We start from the raw sequence: 13,594 nt of genomic DNA, 5'->3' as shown, positions 1-13,594 counted from the left end.
CTGTGGTTCTCGAAGTGTTGACCACCAGCAGCAGCATTACCTGGGAATTAGATAGAAATGAAAATTCTTGGGCCCCAACCCAGACCTACAGAATTGGAACTTCTGTGGTGGAGCCTTCCAGATAATTCTAGTGCAAGCTAAAGTTGGAAAAACAGTGGCTTCAATGATCACTTCTGTTCTCTTGGGGGACCCCAGGTGGTACAAACTGTTAACGTGTTTGCCTGCTAACTGAAAGGTTTGAGTTTCAAGTCCACCCAGAGGTACTTCGGAAGAAAGGCCAGGTGATCTACTTCTGAAAAATCAGCCATTGAAAACAGTATGGAGCACAGATTTCCTCTGATACATGTGGGGTTGCCATGAGTCAGAATCAACTCAATGGCAACTGGATACTGGTCTGTTCTGTTGACTCCCAAATCTTTAGCCCTAACTTCATGACCAAATTCCCCTCCAGTATTTCAAACTAGAGAGCTCGGTGAAATGTTAATATATGGAAGAAAAAAACAAAAAACAATTCTGTGGTCCAAAGGGGTATATATAGTATTACAGCATTTCTTAAAATTATTTGACTATTGGGACCCATTTCCAGGAGACTGTGGAAAAGGAAGTAGAGCATTTCCATGTGGGTGGCCTCACTGGAAACAAAGGAATCGAAACGGAATTCCTATCCCCCCGCTAAATCCCCTTTACTTCTAATGGCCCATTTTCTCTCAAATAGCACTGCCACTCTCCTAGTTACCTAGGCTTGAAATATTGGAGTCACGACTTCTTCCTCTCCTGTGTCCAATCAGCCTCTAAGTGTTAGGGATTCAGTTGCCGTATGTTGAAAGGGAGATGTGAAGTGGCTTTCTTGGGTAAAACAAGCTATTTTTGTGCCTCTCAGAGTCAACGGTCAGGCAGCGGCCTCTTCACTGGGGTCATATCAGGACTGGCTGGAGCCTGGAGACCAGTCCATTGGCCCAAAGGGCAATTTGGGCTGATCTCAGCAACTAGCATTGACAGAAGTCCCAGATGGCAAGTAATAACTTCAGGGCTACCCAGCAGTTGGCCATAGGTGACAAAGGGTCAAGGAATCAGGGACAGAGCTCAAGTCCCCAAGAGAGCCATGAAGATGAAAGTAGGCCTATCTTGGAAGAATTTAGGACCAGAGCAAGGGACCAAACTAAATGTTGAGGTAAGTGAAAACTGAAACATGTTTTGAAGACCAAGAGACATGGCGGAGACCTGGTTAAGGTAAGGAGCAGACAGTGCCAAAGAGGGCTTGGTGCTGAGCCTGGCCTGTGGGCAGGCAGGATATCAGCATTGGAAGTGGGTGGACTTTGCCCATAGGGAGGTTAAAGGCTCCCAGCTGTGAGGACTGACGGGCTGAGGAGCCAGGGCGTCACTGTTGGACCGAAGTCTTGAGTTTCTGCTAAAATATAAATGACTCCCGTATGAATACCTTTCCCCACAAACCCACCTGTAGTATCTTTGTTCCTCTTCCTTTATCCTGAGGTAAATACAGGGAAGGGAAGGGATAAGGTGCAGTGGTTAAGAGCTCAGCTGTTAACCAAAAGATCGGCAGTTAGAATCCACCAGGCGCCCCTTGGAAACTCTAGGGGGCAATTCTACTCGTCTTATAGAGTCTGCATGAGTTGGAATTGACTCGCCGGCATTGGGTTTGGGTTTGGCTTTTATAGTGATGGGTTCTTAATCTTGCCTTCATGTTGAAATCATCTGAGGAGCTTTAAAAAAAAATACTGATGTCTCAGTGTACACTTTCTGCAGCTTGCATCCCAAGAACCGTAGGTCAGGTGACAGAAAGAGTGCAGAGTGAAGACAGAGAGACAGAGTTCTGCCAAAATATCTGCTTATAGTCTGGAGGCAGAACACACCCTAAGGCAACACTCTTTTCAACTGATTGACTAATTAAAGTACATTAGATCACATTATGGGAAGTTATTTACATGACATTATGGGACAGCGATTAGACTCATGTTTGGCCAAACTACTGGGAACCATAGCCTAGCCATGTTGACACATAACATTAACCATCATATTAAGGAAATACAAATCAAAACCACAATGAGATATCACTTCACCTCCCACTAGCATGGCAATTATCAGAAAAACAGAAAATAAGTGTCGACAAGGATGTAGAGAAATTAGAACCCTCATCCACTGCCAGTGAGATTATAAAATTGTGCAGCTACTGTGGAAAATAGGTTGTCAATAGCTCAAAAGTTAAGCATAGATCTATGTCATGACCCAGCAATTCCACTCCTAGGTATATACCCAAAAGAATTGAAAGCAGAACTCTAACAGATTCTTGTACACCAATATTCATTGCAGCATTATTCACAATAGCCAAGAGGTGGAAAAACCCAAGTATCTACCAACAGACGAATGGATAAACACAATGTGGTATACTGTGTACACATATAGCTATAAGGAGAAATGAAGTCCTGATACACGTTGCGACGTGGATAAACCTTGAAAACATTGTGCTGAGGAAAATAAGTCATAAAAGGGCAAAGATTGTATGGTCCTACTTACATGGAATATTTAAAACAGACAAATGCAGAGACCACAGTCTATTAGTGAAGAAAGTGGGGGAGTTATTGCATAAGGGGTATGAAGTTTCTGTTTTGGGGGGCAATGAAAAACTTAGAAATAAATAGTTTTGATGGTTGCATAACATGGTGAATGTAATGTCACTAAATTGTACAATTTAAAATGGTTAAAATGGCAAATTTCTTGTTATATGTATTTCACCACAATAAAATTTTTTAAAATATATTGATGTTTGGGTCCAACCCCCAGATTCTGATGCCACTGGTCTAGTCTTGACTTCTCGAACCTCAACGTACATAGGAGTTACCTGGGGATCTTGCTAATGTGCAGATTCTAATCCGGTAGGTTTGGGGTGGAGCCTGGAAATTTGCATTTTGAACAAGCTCCTTGGTAGTGTTAATTCCTCGGCCCGTGGACCACATTTTTAGCAGCAAGGACTTACGACAGCGGTTCTCAGAGTGTAGTCATCAGGCCACCAGAATAAGCATCACCTGAGAACTTGATAGAAGTGCAAATTCTTGAGTCCTAACCCAGACCTAAGAAATCAGAAACTCTGTGGATGGATCCCAGCAGTCGGGCTTAAGAAGGCTTCCAGGTGACTCAGATGGCTACTGAAGTCTGACAATCAGCCTCTAGATAATTAGAGCCGGGAACGAGAAGCCTGAGGGAAGGAGCTAGCGTTCACTGTAAGGTCAATTGTTGTTGTTTGTTGTTGTTAGGTGCCAACGAGTCGGTTCCGACTCATAGCGACCCTATGCACAACAGAACGAAACACTGCCCGGTCCTGCGCCATCCTTACAATCGTTGTTATGCTTGAGCCCATTGTTGCAGCCACTGTGTCAATCCACCTCATTGAGGGTCTTCCTCTTTTCCACCGACCCTGTACTTTGCCAAGCATGATCTCCTTCTCCAGGGACTGATCCCTCCTGACAACACATCCGAAGTATGTAAGACACAGTCTCATCATCCTTGCTTCTAAGGAGCATTCTGGCCGCACTTCTTCCAAGACAGATTTCTTTGTTCCTCTGGCAGTCCGTGGTATATTCAATATTCTTCGCCAACACCGCAATTCAAAGGCATCAGTTCTTCTTCTTTGGTCTTCCTTATTCATTGTCCAGCTTTCACATGCATATGATGCAATTGAAAATACCATGGCTTGGGTCAGGCGCGCCTTAGTCTTCAAGGTGACATCTTTGCTCTTCAACACTTTAAAGAGGTCCTTTGCAGCAGATTTACCCAGTGCAATGCATCTTTTGATTTCTTGACTGCTGCTTCCGTGGATCCTTGACAACTTCAGTTATTTCTCCGTTTATCATGATGTTGCTCATTGGTCCAGATGTGAGGATTTTTGTTTTCTTTATGTTGAGGTGTAATCCATACTAAAGGCTGTGGTCTTTGATCTTCATTAGTAAATGCTTCAAGTCCTCTTCACTTTCAGCAAGCAAGGTTGTGTAAGGTCGAAGCGTGGGGTTACCGTGGGAGCAAAACAGGAGAAAAGGTTCAGCTCTATTTGTGCTCCAGTTATCAACAGGTGCAATTAATGTCACATTTTCAAGGTTTGTTACAACCTTGAAAGCAGCACATATTCACTTATTTGCATCTTATTCTAGCCCCTGTCATCGCAAGTAGTAGAAATGCTTAGAATATCATCAAGACCTGCACACTTGCTTCAACAATGAGAGAAAGGAGGTATAAACCTGTGGCCCCTTCCACTGCTGGTGCCTGGGTGGGATGGGGTGCAGGTGGTGCAGATGAAGGAAGATGGGGTGGGAAGTGCCTGGGGCTGGGAGTCAAGGATGAGGAAAGGGGAGCTGCTCTGAGGCCCTGGCCTCGCTGGGAATCTCAGAGATAGAAGGTCCTGAACCTGGTAATGGTTACTTCTCCACCATCATCACTCTACCCCACGAGTGCCTCATGCTTAAAAAAGAAAAAAAAAAAAGTTATCAGAGTAGATTTCAACTCATGGCGACCCCATGTTCATCAAGAGTACCACTATGCTCCATAGGGTTTTCAGTGGCTGATTTTTCTGAAGTAGATTGTCAAGGCTTTCTTCAGAGGTACCTCTGGGTGGACTTGAACCTCCACCCTTTCAGTTAGCAGCCAAGTGAGTTAAATGTACCACCCAGGGGCTCTGCCTTATATGTGGATTATGGTAAATAATGGTCCCAACTGGTCTCATCATCCCAGCCCGCCCCTTCCCTTCCACCTCTCCCAGCTGTTTTGTAGACTCCAGCTCCCAGTTCCATCAGCGCCCTCACCTCCCTCCTCTCCGCCTCCTCAGGCTCCCTTCCTGTATTCCATTCTGCTCATGTTCCCTTGTGTGCCCTTTCACTCCTATCTCATATTTTTATTGGCTCCGAATGTGCGCCCCAACCATCTGCATATTCAGGCACCATTTCTACCCACCCATTGGGGTGAAGATCACTATCCTCTCACCTGCAGCCAGATGAGTGCAGTACACGCTGTCTACCAAGGCAAGAGATGCAGAGCTGACTGGAACAGCACCTGTCCTTTGGGAGCATGCTGTAAACCAGTGGGAAATCGCCACCCTCAACGTAGTGTGGTAAGTGCCGGCAAAGAGATTCACACAGAGGGTCTCCTGGTCCGGCTGACGCTACTTAACCCTTAACATACAGGTGTCCACTTGAGTCCCTGGGCGGTGCAAACAGTTAACCTGCTCGGTTGATGGTTCAAATCCAGCAGTTCAAATCCACCTAGAGGCGTATCAGAAGACAGGCCTGGTGAAGCAGCCACTGAAAATCCCAGGGAGGACAGGTGACTCACAGCTGAAAGCTGCATCACATCTATACGTAGGACTTCCTAAGTTCCCGCTTTTAAAACACTGACCTGTACAACCACTAATACTTTTTTCCAAAAAACAAAAAATCCATTGCTGTGAGTCACTTCTGACTCATAGCGACCGTATAGGACAGCGTAGAACTGCCCCAGAGGTTTCCAAGCTGTAAGTGTTTATGGAAGCAGACTGCCACATCTTCCTCCCGTGGAGCAGCTGGTAGGTTTGAACCGCCGACCTTTCAGTTAGCTACTGAGCCCTTAACCACTGAGCCACTCCCATATGCTGCAAATGTTATGACGTGAGCAGAAGTGGTCAGCGGAGGACGGATTCAAACTTTCAAACACTGTGGACACCTCGCTCTTGGGTCTCCTGTAAGCCTTCTGCAGGAAACTGCCGGAGGTGCGGTGCCACGCTCAGCGTCTGGCTGCGTCCTTTAGAAGTGGAAACGCTTCCTGTAGAAAAGAGGGGGAGCATCTGGGGCAGGATAACAGGACCCGCTATTCTGCAGTTCCCTGATCGAAAGGCTTTTATGCATCTGTGAATGGAATCTGTGATTGGTTTAGATGACACGACTACACATTTTAAACAAAAAATGTCACTCAAAATTTGATGGATTTTGACACCGTGACACAGGCTAATTTTTCATCGTGACACGTCTGGCACTTAGCAGTTGCTCAGTAAATATTTGCTGAGTGAAGGAATGAAGGCAAACCCTCTCCCAAGTTTGGCACCTCATCTAACAAAAACCCTTTTCGCCTGCAGGAGGACAGCGCAGCTCAAAGAGCTCCTAGCTGGATCTCAGTGTACTGTCTCGGTGGAGAGAGAGGTCCTGGTGCAGTGAGACCTTAGGGGACCTCTACTGGAGGGAGGCTGCTATGGGGTAAAGTGAGTCCCCAACGTGTGTTGGAGCTTGCACTGCCTGGGAACTCCTGAAGTGGACACCTGTACCCCCAAAACCAAACCAAACCCACTGCTGTCGAGTGTATTTTGACCCACAGTGACCCTATAGGACAGAGTAGAACTGCCCCATAGGGTTTCTAAGGCTGTAATCTTTACAGGAGCAGACTGCCACATCTTCCTCCCAAGGCCGACTAGTGAGTTCAAACTGCCAGCCTTTCAGTTAGCAGCCCAGCACTTACTTTAACCACTGCCCCAGCAGGGCTCCTTGACACCTGTATATTAAGGACTAAAAAGCGTCAGCCAGACAGGGGTTCATACCTGTAGATATGATCCTGTTTGGATATAGAGTTTTCTTTGTTATGTTAATTAGACCACACCCAGTAGGGCAAGTTCTAAATCTAATCACTTCTGAGTTATATAAAACAGCAGATGAGTCACGGAGACTTGGGGGAAGACAGACACCATGCGAAGATTGCCAAGAAACCAAGGAACCCCCGGGGCTATCAACAAAGAAGGAATTAACCTGGCCAAGATCCTGAATTGGACCTTTAGCCTTCAGCACTGTGAGAAAATAAATGGCTGTTCTTTAAAGGTGCCCACTTAGGGTATTTGTGACACATCACCACCAGTAAAGGAAGACAGAGGCCCAGGATTGTCAAAGCCAGAGATCCCTGACTCAGGCCCACACCCCAGGTCTTCCCGGCACCCCCACTTTTTTAAAAAAATTTATTTATTTTTTAATTTTATTTTTAATTTTCAGTTCAGGTGAAAGTTTACAGCTCAAGTTGATTTCTCATTCAACTTTAATTAATACACATTGTTTTGTGACATTGGTTGCAATCCCCACAATGTGACAGCACTCTCCCCCTTTCCACCCCGGGTTCCCTGTGTCCATTCATCCCATTCCTGTCCCTTCCTGCTTTCTCGCCCTGCTTTTTGGCAGGTGTCGCCCATTTGGCCTCATATACTTGATTGAACTAAGAAGCACATTCTTTGGGTCTGTTATTGTTTTACAGGCCTGTCTAATCTTTGTCTGAAAAGTGGGCTTCAGACATGGTTTCGGCTCTGGGCTAGCAGAGTGTCCGGGGGCCACAGTCTCGGGGACCCCTCCAGTCTGTCAGACCAGCATGTCTGGTCCTCTTGTGTGTGAATTTGAATTTTGTTTCACATGTTCTTCTCCTGCTCTGAGGACCTCCACTTCTATAGCCAGCACTCAGTGCAGGACAAGGCCACTCTGCTGGGGTAGGTACATCTGAGGACAGTTTTCCAAACTTCTTTGACCACGACCCAAAATAAGTACACATTTTACTTTTTTGATCCCAAAAGACACAAACCAATATATGGTTAGAGCACAAGCTTCACAACACAAGTTACCCTTCCCACACAGGGTACACTGGTAGTCTCATTCCACTCCTGTCTGCTCCGTCCCTTTACAGAATAACCGACTTCACAATCACCAATGGGCATTTTGAAACCCGCATGGTGGCCCTGCAGTGGGGCTGGGCTTCAGACTGTCCATCTCAGGGACACCAAGGCCAAGGAAGAGTGATCCTCCCCACCCCTGCCCCTGGGAACAAACTTAGGTCACAGGAAAGTATAACAGACATGCCTTTTATAGAATCTGAACAAGAAGGCTCAAAGGAGAGGTCTTTGCTTCTATATCTAAAACATTACACTATTACCTGGAAGGTTCTTAACCATGACCTTCCACAAGGAGGAGGCAACTTCTGACTGCTCCGGAGAGGAACTCCCGTGAGCAGAAAGGCTGTGCGTGGCATCGGCCCCAGCACATCCCTACTTAGTGCTACCAAGCAGAGAAGTGGCGGTGACGTAAGGCTGGCACCTCCACCGTGAGAATCCGTACATCAGTGTTCCCAAAAGGTGTTCTTCAGTCTGCAAGGTGGGGAGTGATTCTGCCACAAAATAAGTCAAGGAAATGCTGGGTGGAACAAAGCTTTTTCACTGCAGAACTTTTCAGAGCCCCTGACACGTTACTGTGGGTTGTGGATCTCGGGGAGCAGGGAACAGTATGCAGTGTTTTCCTACCATATTTGACCTTTTTCAACTAATCTCTGAAAATCTGCAGAACAGTTTAGGGAACGCACCCAAAGTGACTGATATCTGCTTCTTCCTTCCACTAAGTAGGAGAAACAAAATGGCAGACCAGAGGCTTCACGCCTATATAAGGGATTAGGATGCTTGCAGGGGACTTGGGTGAATCATCTGTATTTGGCTAATAAAATGAAAAAGCAATAGACCTCTGTCAGCATGTTAACAGACCTTTGTTTATGTACTTATCATCTGTAGTTTTAGCTAATCCAAAAAGACCTCAGTGGTCTGTGTGTGACAGGAAGTAATGTAGAAACTTGCGGAGGCCCGGACTGTGAGCTGTGAAGCAAAGACACTGAGTCAGCGAGTGAACATAGCTGGCCCTTCAGCTCCCAAATCTCATTGTGACTTTACTTCTATTTGTCCTTGTAAAGGCAGTGACTATGATGAAGTTATATTTTATAGCATTTTACGCTTCACTAGGAGTCCCTCTGTGGCACAAATGGCTAAGTGCTCGACTGCTGGCTGAAAGGTTGGCAATTCAAATTCACCCAGAGGCACCTCGGAAGAAAGGCCTAGTGATTTGCTTCCAAAAAGTCACAGCCTTGAAAACCCTATGGAGCAGTTCTACTCTGTGACACATGGGGTCACCATGAGTTGGAACTGACTAGCCAGCAACTGATTTGATTTTCTGCTTCACCAGGAGTCCTTGGGTGGCACAAAAGGTTAAGTGCTCAGCTGACTAACCAAAAGTTTGGTGGTTCAAAACCACCCAAAGGTGCCTCAGAAGAAGGAAAGGTCACAGCACACTGCACAAGCGGGGTGGCCATGAGTCAGAATTGACTCGACAGCAATTTTTTTTTCTCTTTTTCTGGTTATGCTTTGGTAGTATTTGCAAATTTGAAGATTCGTGAAAAGCTCAGGACAAAGTCCTCATAAACATCAAGAATCTACTGCAATTTCGATTTGAACTTAACCTGAAAACCAGGGCCTGTGACAATCGCTCAAGTGGTGCCCTGCTCACCTCCAGGGGGCACCATTCATACAGACTATGGTATGAAAGTGGCCCTTTGCAGTTGCGCTACAAAGCAGCAGCCCTCTACAAACATTTATGTTTTAAAATGTAAAAAGAAAAGAAAATACTGAGTCATTGGTATGTCCAACACATTCTTTTACAGGCTTGACTAAATCCATGGACTCTTGTGTTTTTCAGTTACAGCAGCATTTGGTATGGGGGTATGTAAGGATCTGAAACCAAAACCTGGAGTTCAGGCTCAGACTCTCCAGCTCCTGTTTTCGAGACCTCGGGGAAATCTGAGATTCAGTTTCATCACTAGTAAAACAGAAACGATGACAAAGCTTACCCCACCCAGCCGAGGCCAGATGGGTCTATTACAGCTTCTTGCAAATGTCATTAGCAGTCACACTGGCAGGCCAAGCTGTGAGGAGCGGTCCACCTGCAGGCTTCAGCTCTGGGGTTTGCTACCTCATGGCCATCGGCCCCAGGAAAGTCCCCGGGGGAAGGACCAGGAAGAAATAGGTTGCAACAGTTGTTTATGCGAAGTAATTCTGAGAAAGGGGGATGGTGCCCAATCTCTATAATTTGCTCCAAAACCAGAAAGGGGTGGAACCTTTGGGTCTATCCAGAATTCCTTTTACTTGCTTCTAAATGTTGTTACTGCCATATATAGCCATTAAATAATTTCTTGGATCCAAACTCTCATTATCCTGGGTTCCTTGTGTATGCAGCCTTATATTTATATCCAGAACATAACACACACACACCCCTGACCTCATGATTTTTATGGCTGCATATCTCTGTATCACTCATTAACTGTAAACTGAGCAATCACAGCATATTCCAAAGACTAGCAAAATGATGACTTATAAAACCTCCCACAGCACACTTTGTGCTACTTGTCACAACCATGAAGGATGCTAAAACAGACATTCCTTAGGAGGACATGAAAGGGGAAAGAGAAAGATTGGTACAGTTACATTTCACACCTTAGTTAAAAAAATGCTGACAATTTTTAAACCAACCCACAATGTTTCAACCACTCTTCCCATTCTTCTTATTTAGGATCTGTACCCCCTCTTTCTCCTGTTTCTGTACAGACCTGTTTTCCCTGGCATCCCAGATTTGAGGGACATGGTGACTTGCGTGGCCGTGCTGGTTACGCTGTTGTCCTTGCGTTAGCGCTGGAGTCCGTGTAGCCGGGTGTGTCTCCTGCAGTGTCCCCCGCAGGGTCCTCTCCACTGTCCCTGCTTCCGCAGAAACCTCTGTGTCTGGGCTGTCTGGAAAGCAGCAGTTTATAGGCAGCTGCTCTATATTTCTTTGAAATGAGGTTGTAGAGGATTGGGTTGATGGATGCACTCAGATAGAAAAGTTGCAAAGCCACTATGTTGAAGTACTGAGAGATGTACATCGTTCGGGTATCTTCTGTATGTAGATAAATGATTCTGCCCACGTGGAAAGGCAACCAGCAAACCACAAATGCCAGCACCACCACCACTGCAAAACAAGACACAAGGGCCAGAATCAGCAAAAGCATGGGGAAACAAAGACGGGTCTCCAGAAGCCATCCGAAGTAATAACCAACAACCAAGAGATCAGCCAGAGCTTTACCTAGCTAAGTCCCCACCCCAGGGAAACTACCAGGCTGCAGACTACATCACTATTTGCTTTAACACTGCTGATTAGTCTCACTTAAGTGTTCTCAACGCTGGACATAAAACAGGAGCAACTTCTGCCAACAAGCTGTTCTGGCAGGCTTCCTCCCGTAAACCCACTCCAGAGACCTGTCTGTTCTCCGTTGAGAAGAATTCTGCAACAGGTCTGCACAGTCTTCTACTTTTTGGTATGGACATGGTTCACCTTAGCCTTCAAGATAATTTAACATTATGTCAAAAATTTAGCTGAATGTAACCTGCCCCGTCTTCTCAAGGGTAGTGAGTACCAACAGCTGCAGCATCCATCAGAGACAGGCAGTTGGTTTAAGAGCCTCCAACTACGCATCCTGCATCAGCCCGGCTCACCGATTACAGAGGCTTTTTGGGAAATTACTGCTATTTCCCGAAACCCGAGGATTCCATCCTCTGGGGCCACCCTGAGCTCCTTGGGGTCAGGAGATGGTTTTCTCTGGAGACTGGAATTTAAGACGCACAAAGAAAATGTAGCTCGAAGAGGCGCAGAGGGCTGGGCGGCCATGGGACCGACACACAGGCCTGTTTGCGCTGCCCGGCTCAGCTGGCTATGTGCTTGGAACAGAGGTCGCGCCACTTACACAGGACGCGGACAGTCTGCCGATGGCCCTTCTCCCGCCCGGAGGCGGCCGGGCCTCGCAGCGGCCCCCGGTTCCTCCACAGCTCCCGCCCGATGAGCCCGTAGAGGACGCCGAGGCACAGGAAGGGCAGGAAGAAATAGGCAGTGGTGACCCATAGCATGATGCGCAGCGCGCCCAGCCGCGCCGGGCTCGGCCGGCACTCGCGGCTGAACAGCGCCGCGGCCGCCGCGGCCCTGGGCCCCGACGGTGGCGACATGGGTGGCACCCACGAGGGCTCTGGAAGAGAGGCGGGGGGCCAGGGGGTGACCTGCGCGGTGCCATTAAAGCTCGGGACCGCGTAGATGTCCGGGTCCTCCTGCTCGACGCCCATCAGAAAGAGAAAGGGCCCGGCTGAGAGCAGCGCCACGGCCCAGAGCGCGGCGATGAGCGCGCGGACGCGGCGCCGGGTGACCAGGACGCGGGCACGGAGCGGGCGGCAGATGGCGAGGTAGCGCTCGACGCTGAGAGCCGTCATGTGCAGCAGCGTGGCATAGGTGCAGCCCTCGCCCACGTAGAGCGACAGGCGGCAGAGCAGCGGCCCGAAGACCCAGGGCCGCGAGCGCCAGAGGCGGTACAGGTCGAAAGGGAGGCCGAGCAGGATGAGCAGGTCGGACACGGCCATGCTGCCCAGGTACAGGTTGGTGGTGGTCCGCATGTCCCGGTAGCGCCGGATCAGCAGCACCGTCACCACGTTGCCGCTCACCCCGACGGCGAACAGGCCCAGGCACACCGCCGTCACCGGCACCAGCGCCCCCAGGGAGAAGAAGGAGCAGCGGCGCTCGTCGCACTGCTGCATCCCCGGCCCGGGCGGCTCCCGCGCGACCGGGGGGCTGTTGCTGCTGTTCCAGGGGCCGCCCATGGGCGGAAAGCAGACGCGGGTGCGACGACCTGGTGCGCTAGTCCCTCCGCTCCGCCGCGTCCCCGGGAGGCTAGAGCATGCCCCACTCGCCAAGTACTGCCTTGCACAGCCCGCGCGAAGCCGGCACTCCCGGGGAGAGCTCGAAGCGCTGCAGCGCCGGCGCCCCCGCGGAGCCCTGGCGACACTGCCGGAGCCCTGCCGCGCCGGGCGCGGAACTGCGGCTCTGAGGGCCGGGCTTTGAGGCCCACAGCTCCGCCCCGGCCCGCCGCCCCGCCCGCCTACCCGCGCCCTCTCTCAGGCCAGTTGTACCTCGCAGCACCTCACTCCACCCTCACGAGCCCACCCCGTCGCAGGAAGCGATTTCTGACCCCAGTGAGGCTGGTTTCCGGACTCAGCCAAGTGCGGGCGCTTTTGTCCGTCGGGAACACAGGGGAAGGGCTGGGAGACCTGGGGCGGTGGCTGCGCCCTGACAGGTACAAGCTCACCAGGAATCGTCTGGAGGCCTCCAAGCTAAAGGGCAGGAGGCGAGTCTAGACCGGAACCTAGAATCCCTCCCGGCTTCTAGTCCTGTCTCTGCAACCGAATAAGTAGCGGTGATACCTCGGGTGCTTCCCAGCCCCACCGACCTTCTCCTCTTAGGCAAACTCTCGAGTGTTGGAGAGAGTTGAACCAGATCATTTCACCTATCCCTTACAGTTCTGAAATCTGTCGACTTGATCGTGTTTACTCATCTTGAAGAACAAGGATTACGTATTTACGTGGACATCTGAGTACATTCATATGTGGTAAACTTTTCCTCTCTGTGTGCAAAATATTTTATAAACGTATAAAACCAGACCATTTGCCAACACAACAAAGAACGAAATTTTGGGAAGAGACAAACTGGTTTATGAATCAGTTCATCGTGCTCGTAGTGACGGTAGCTGGCTTAGGATGTATCTGGCCCTGTGCCTTTCATTTAACTCTCATCCTTACCCAGAACCCAGTGCCATCGAGTCGATTCCGCAAGAGCTGCCCCACAGAGTTTCCAAGGAGCCCTTAGGAGCTCACTTTACCGACTGACTGGCGGGAGGTCGCACCGGCAGTAAGAGGCTGGATTTGGACACTGGTCTG

General features: G+C 48.8%; 1 protein-coding gene across 1 annotated transcript; it reads right to left on the bottom strand.

The window, feature by feature from the left end:
- Positions 1-7,032: 7,032 nt before the first annotated feature.
- MLNR (motilin receptor) lies at positions 7,033-12,481 on the bottom strand. Its single transcript, XM_010592626.3, has 2 exons — positions 11,584-12,481; positions 7,033-10,811 (listed from the first exon to the last, which is right to left on the bottom strand). Exons 1-2 carry the CDS (start codon positions 12,479-12,481, stop codon positions 10,474-10,476), a joined length of 1,236 nt encoding a protein of 411 aa, XP_010590928.1. The 3' UTR covers positions 7,033-10,473.
- Between the last annotated feature and the right edge of the window lie 1,113 nt (positions 12,482-13,594).

The sequence above is a fragment of the Loxodonta africana genome, chromosome 17, assembly GCF_030014295.1.
Source record: "Loxodonta africana isolate mLoxAfr1 chromosome 17, mLoxAfr1.hap2, whole genome shotgun sequence".
Lineage (NCBI taxonomy): Eukaryota > Metazoa > Chordata > Mammalia > Proboscidea > Elephantidae > Loxodonta > Loxodonta africana.
This window is presented reverse-complemented; position numbering and strand designations above follow the sequence as displayed.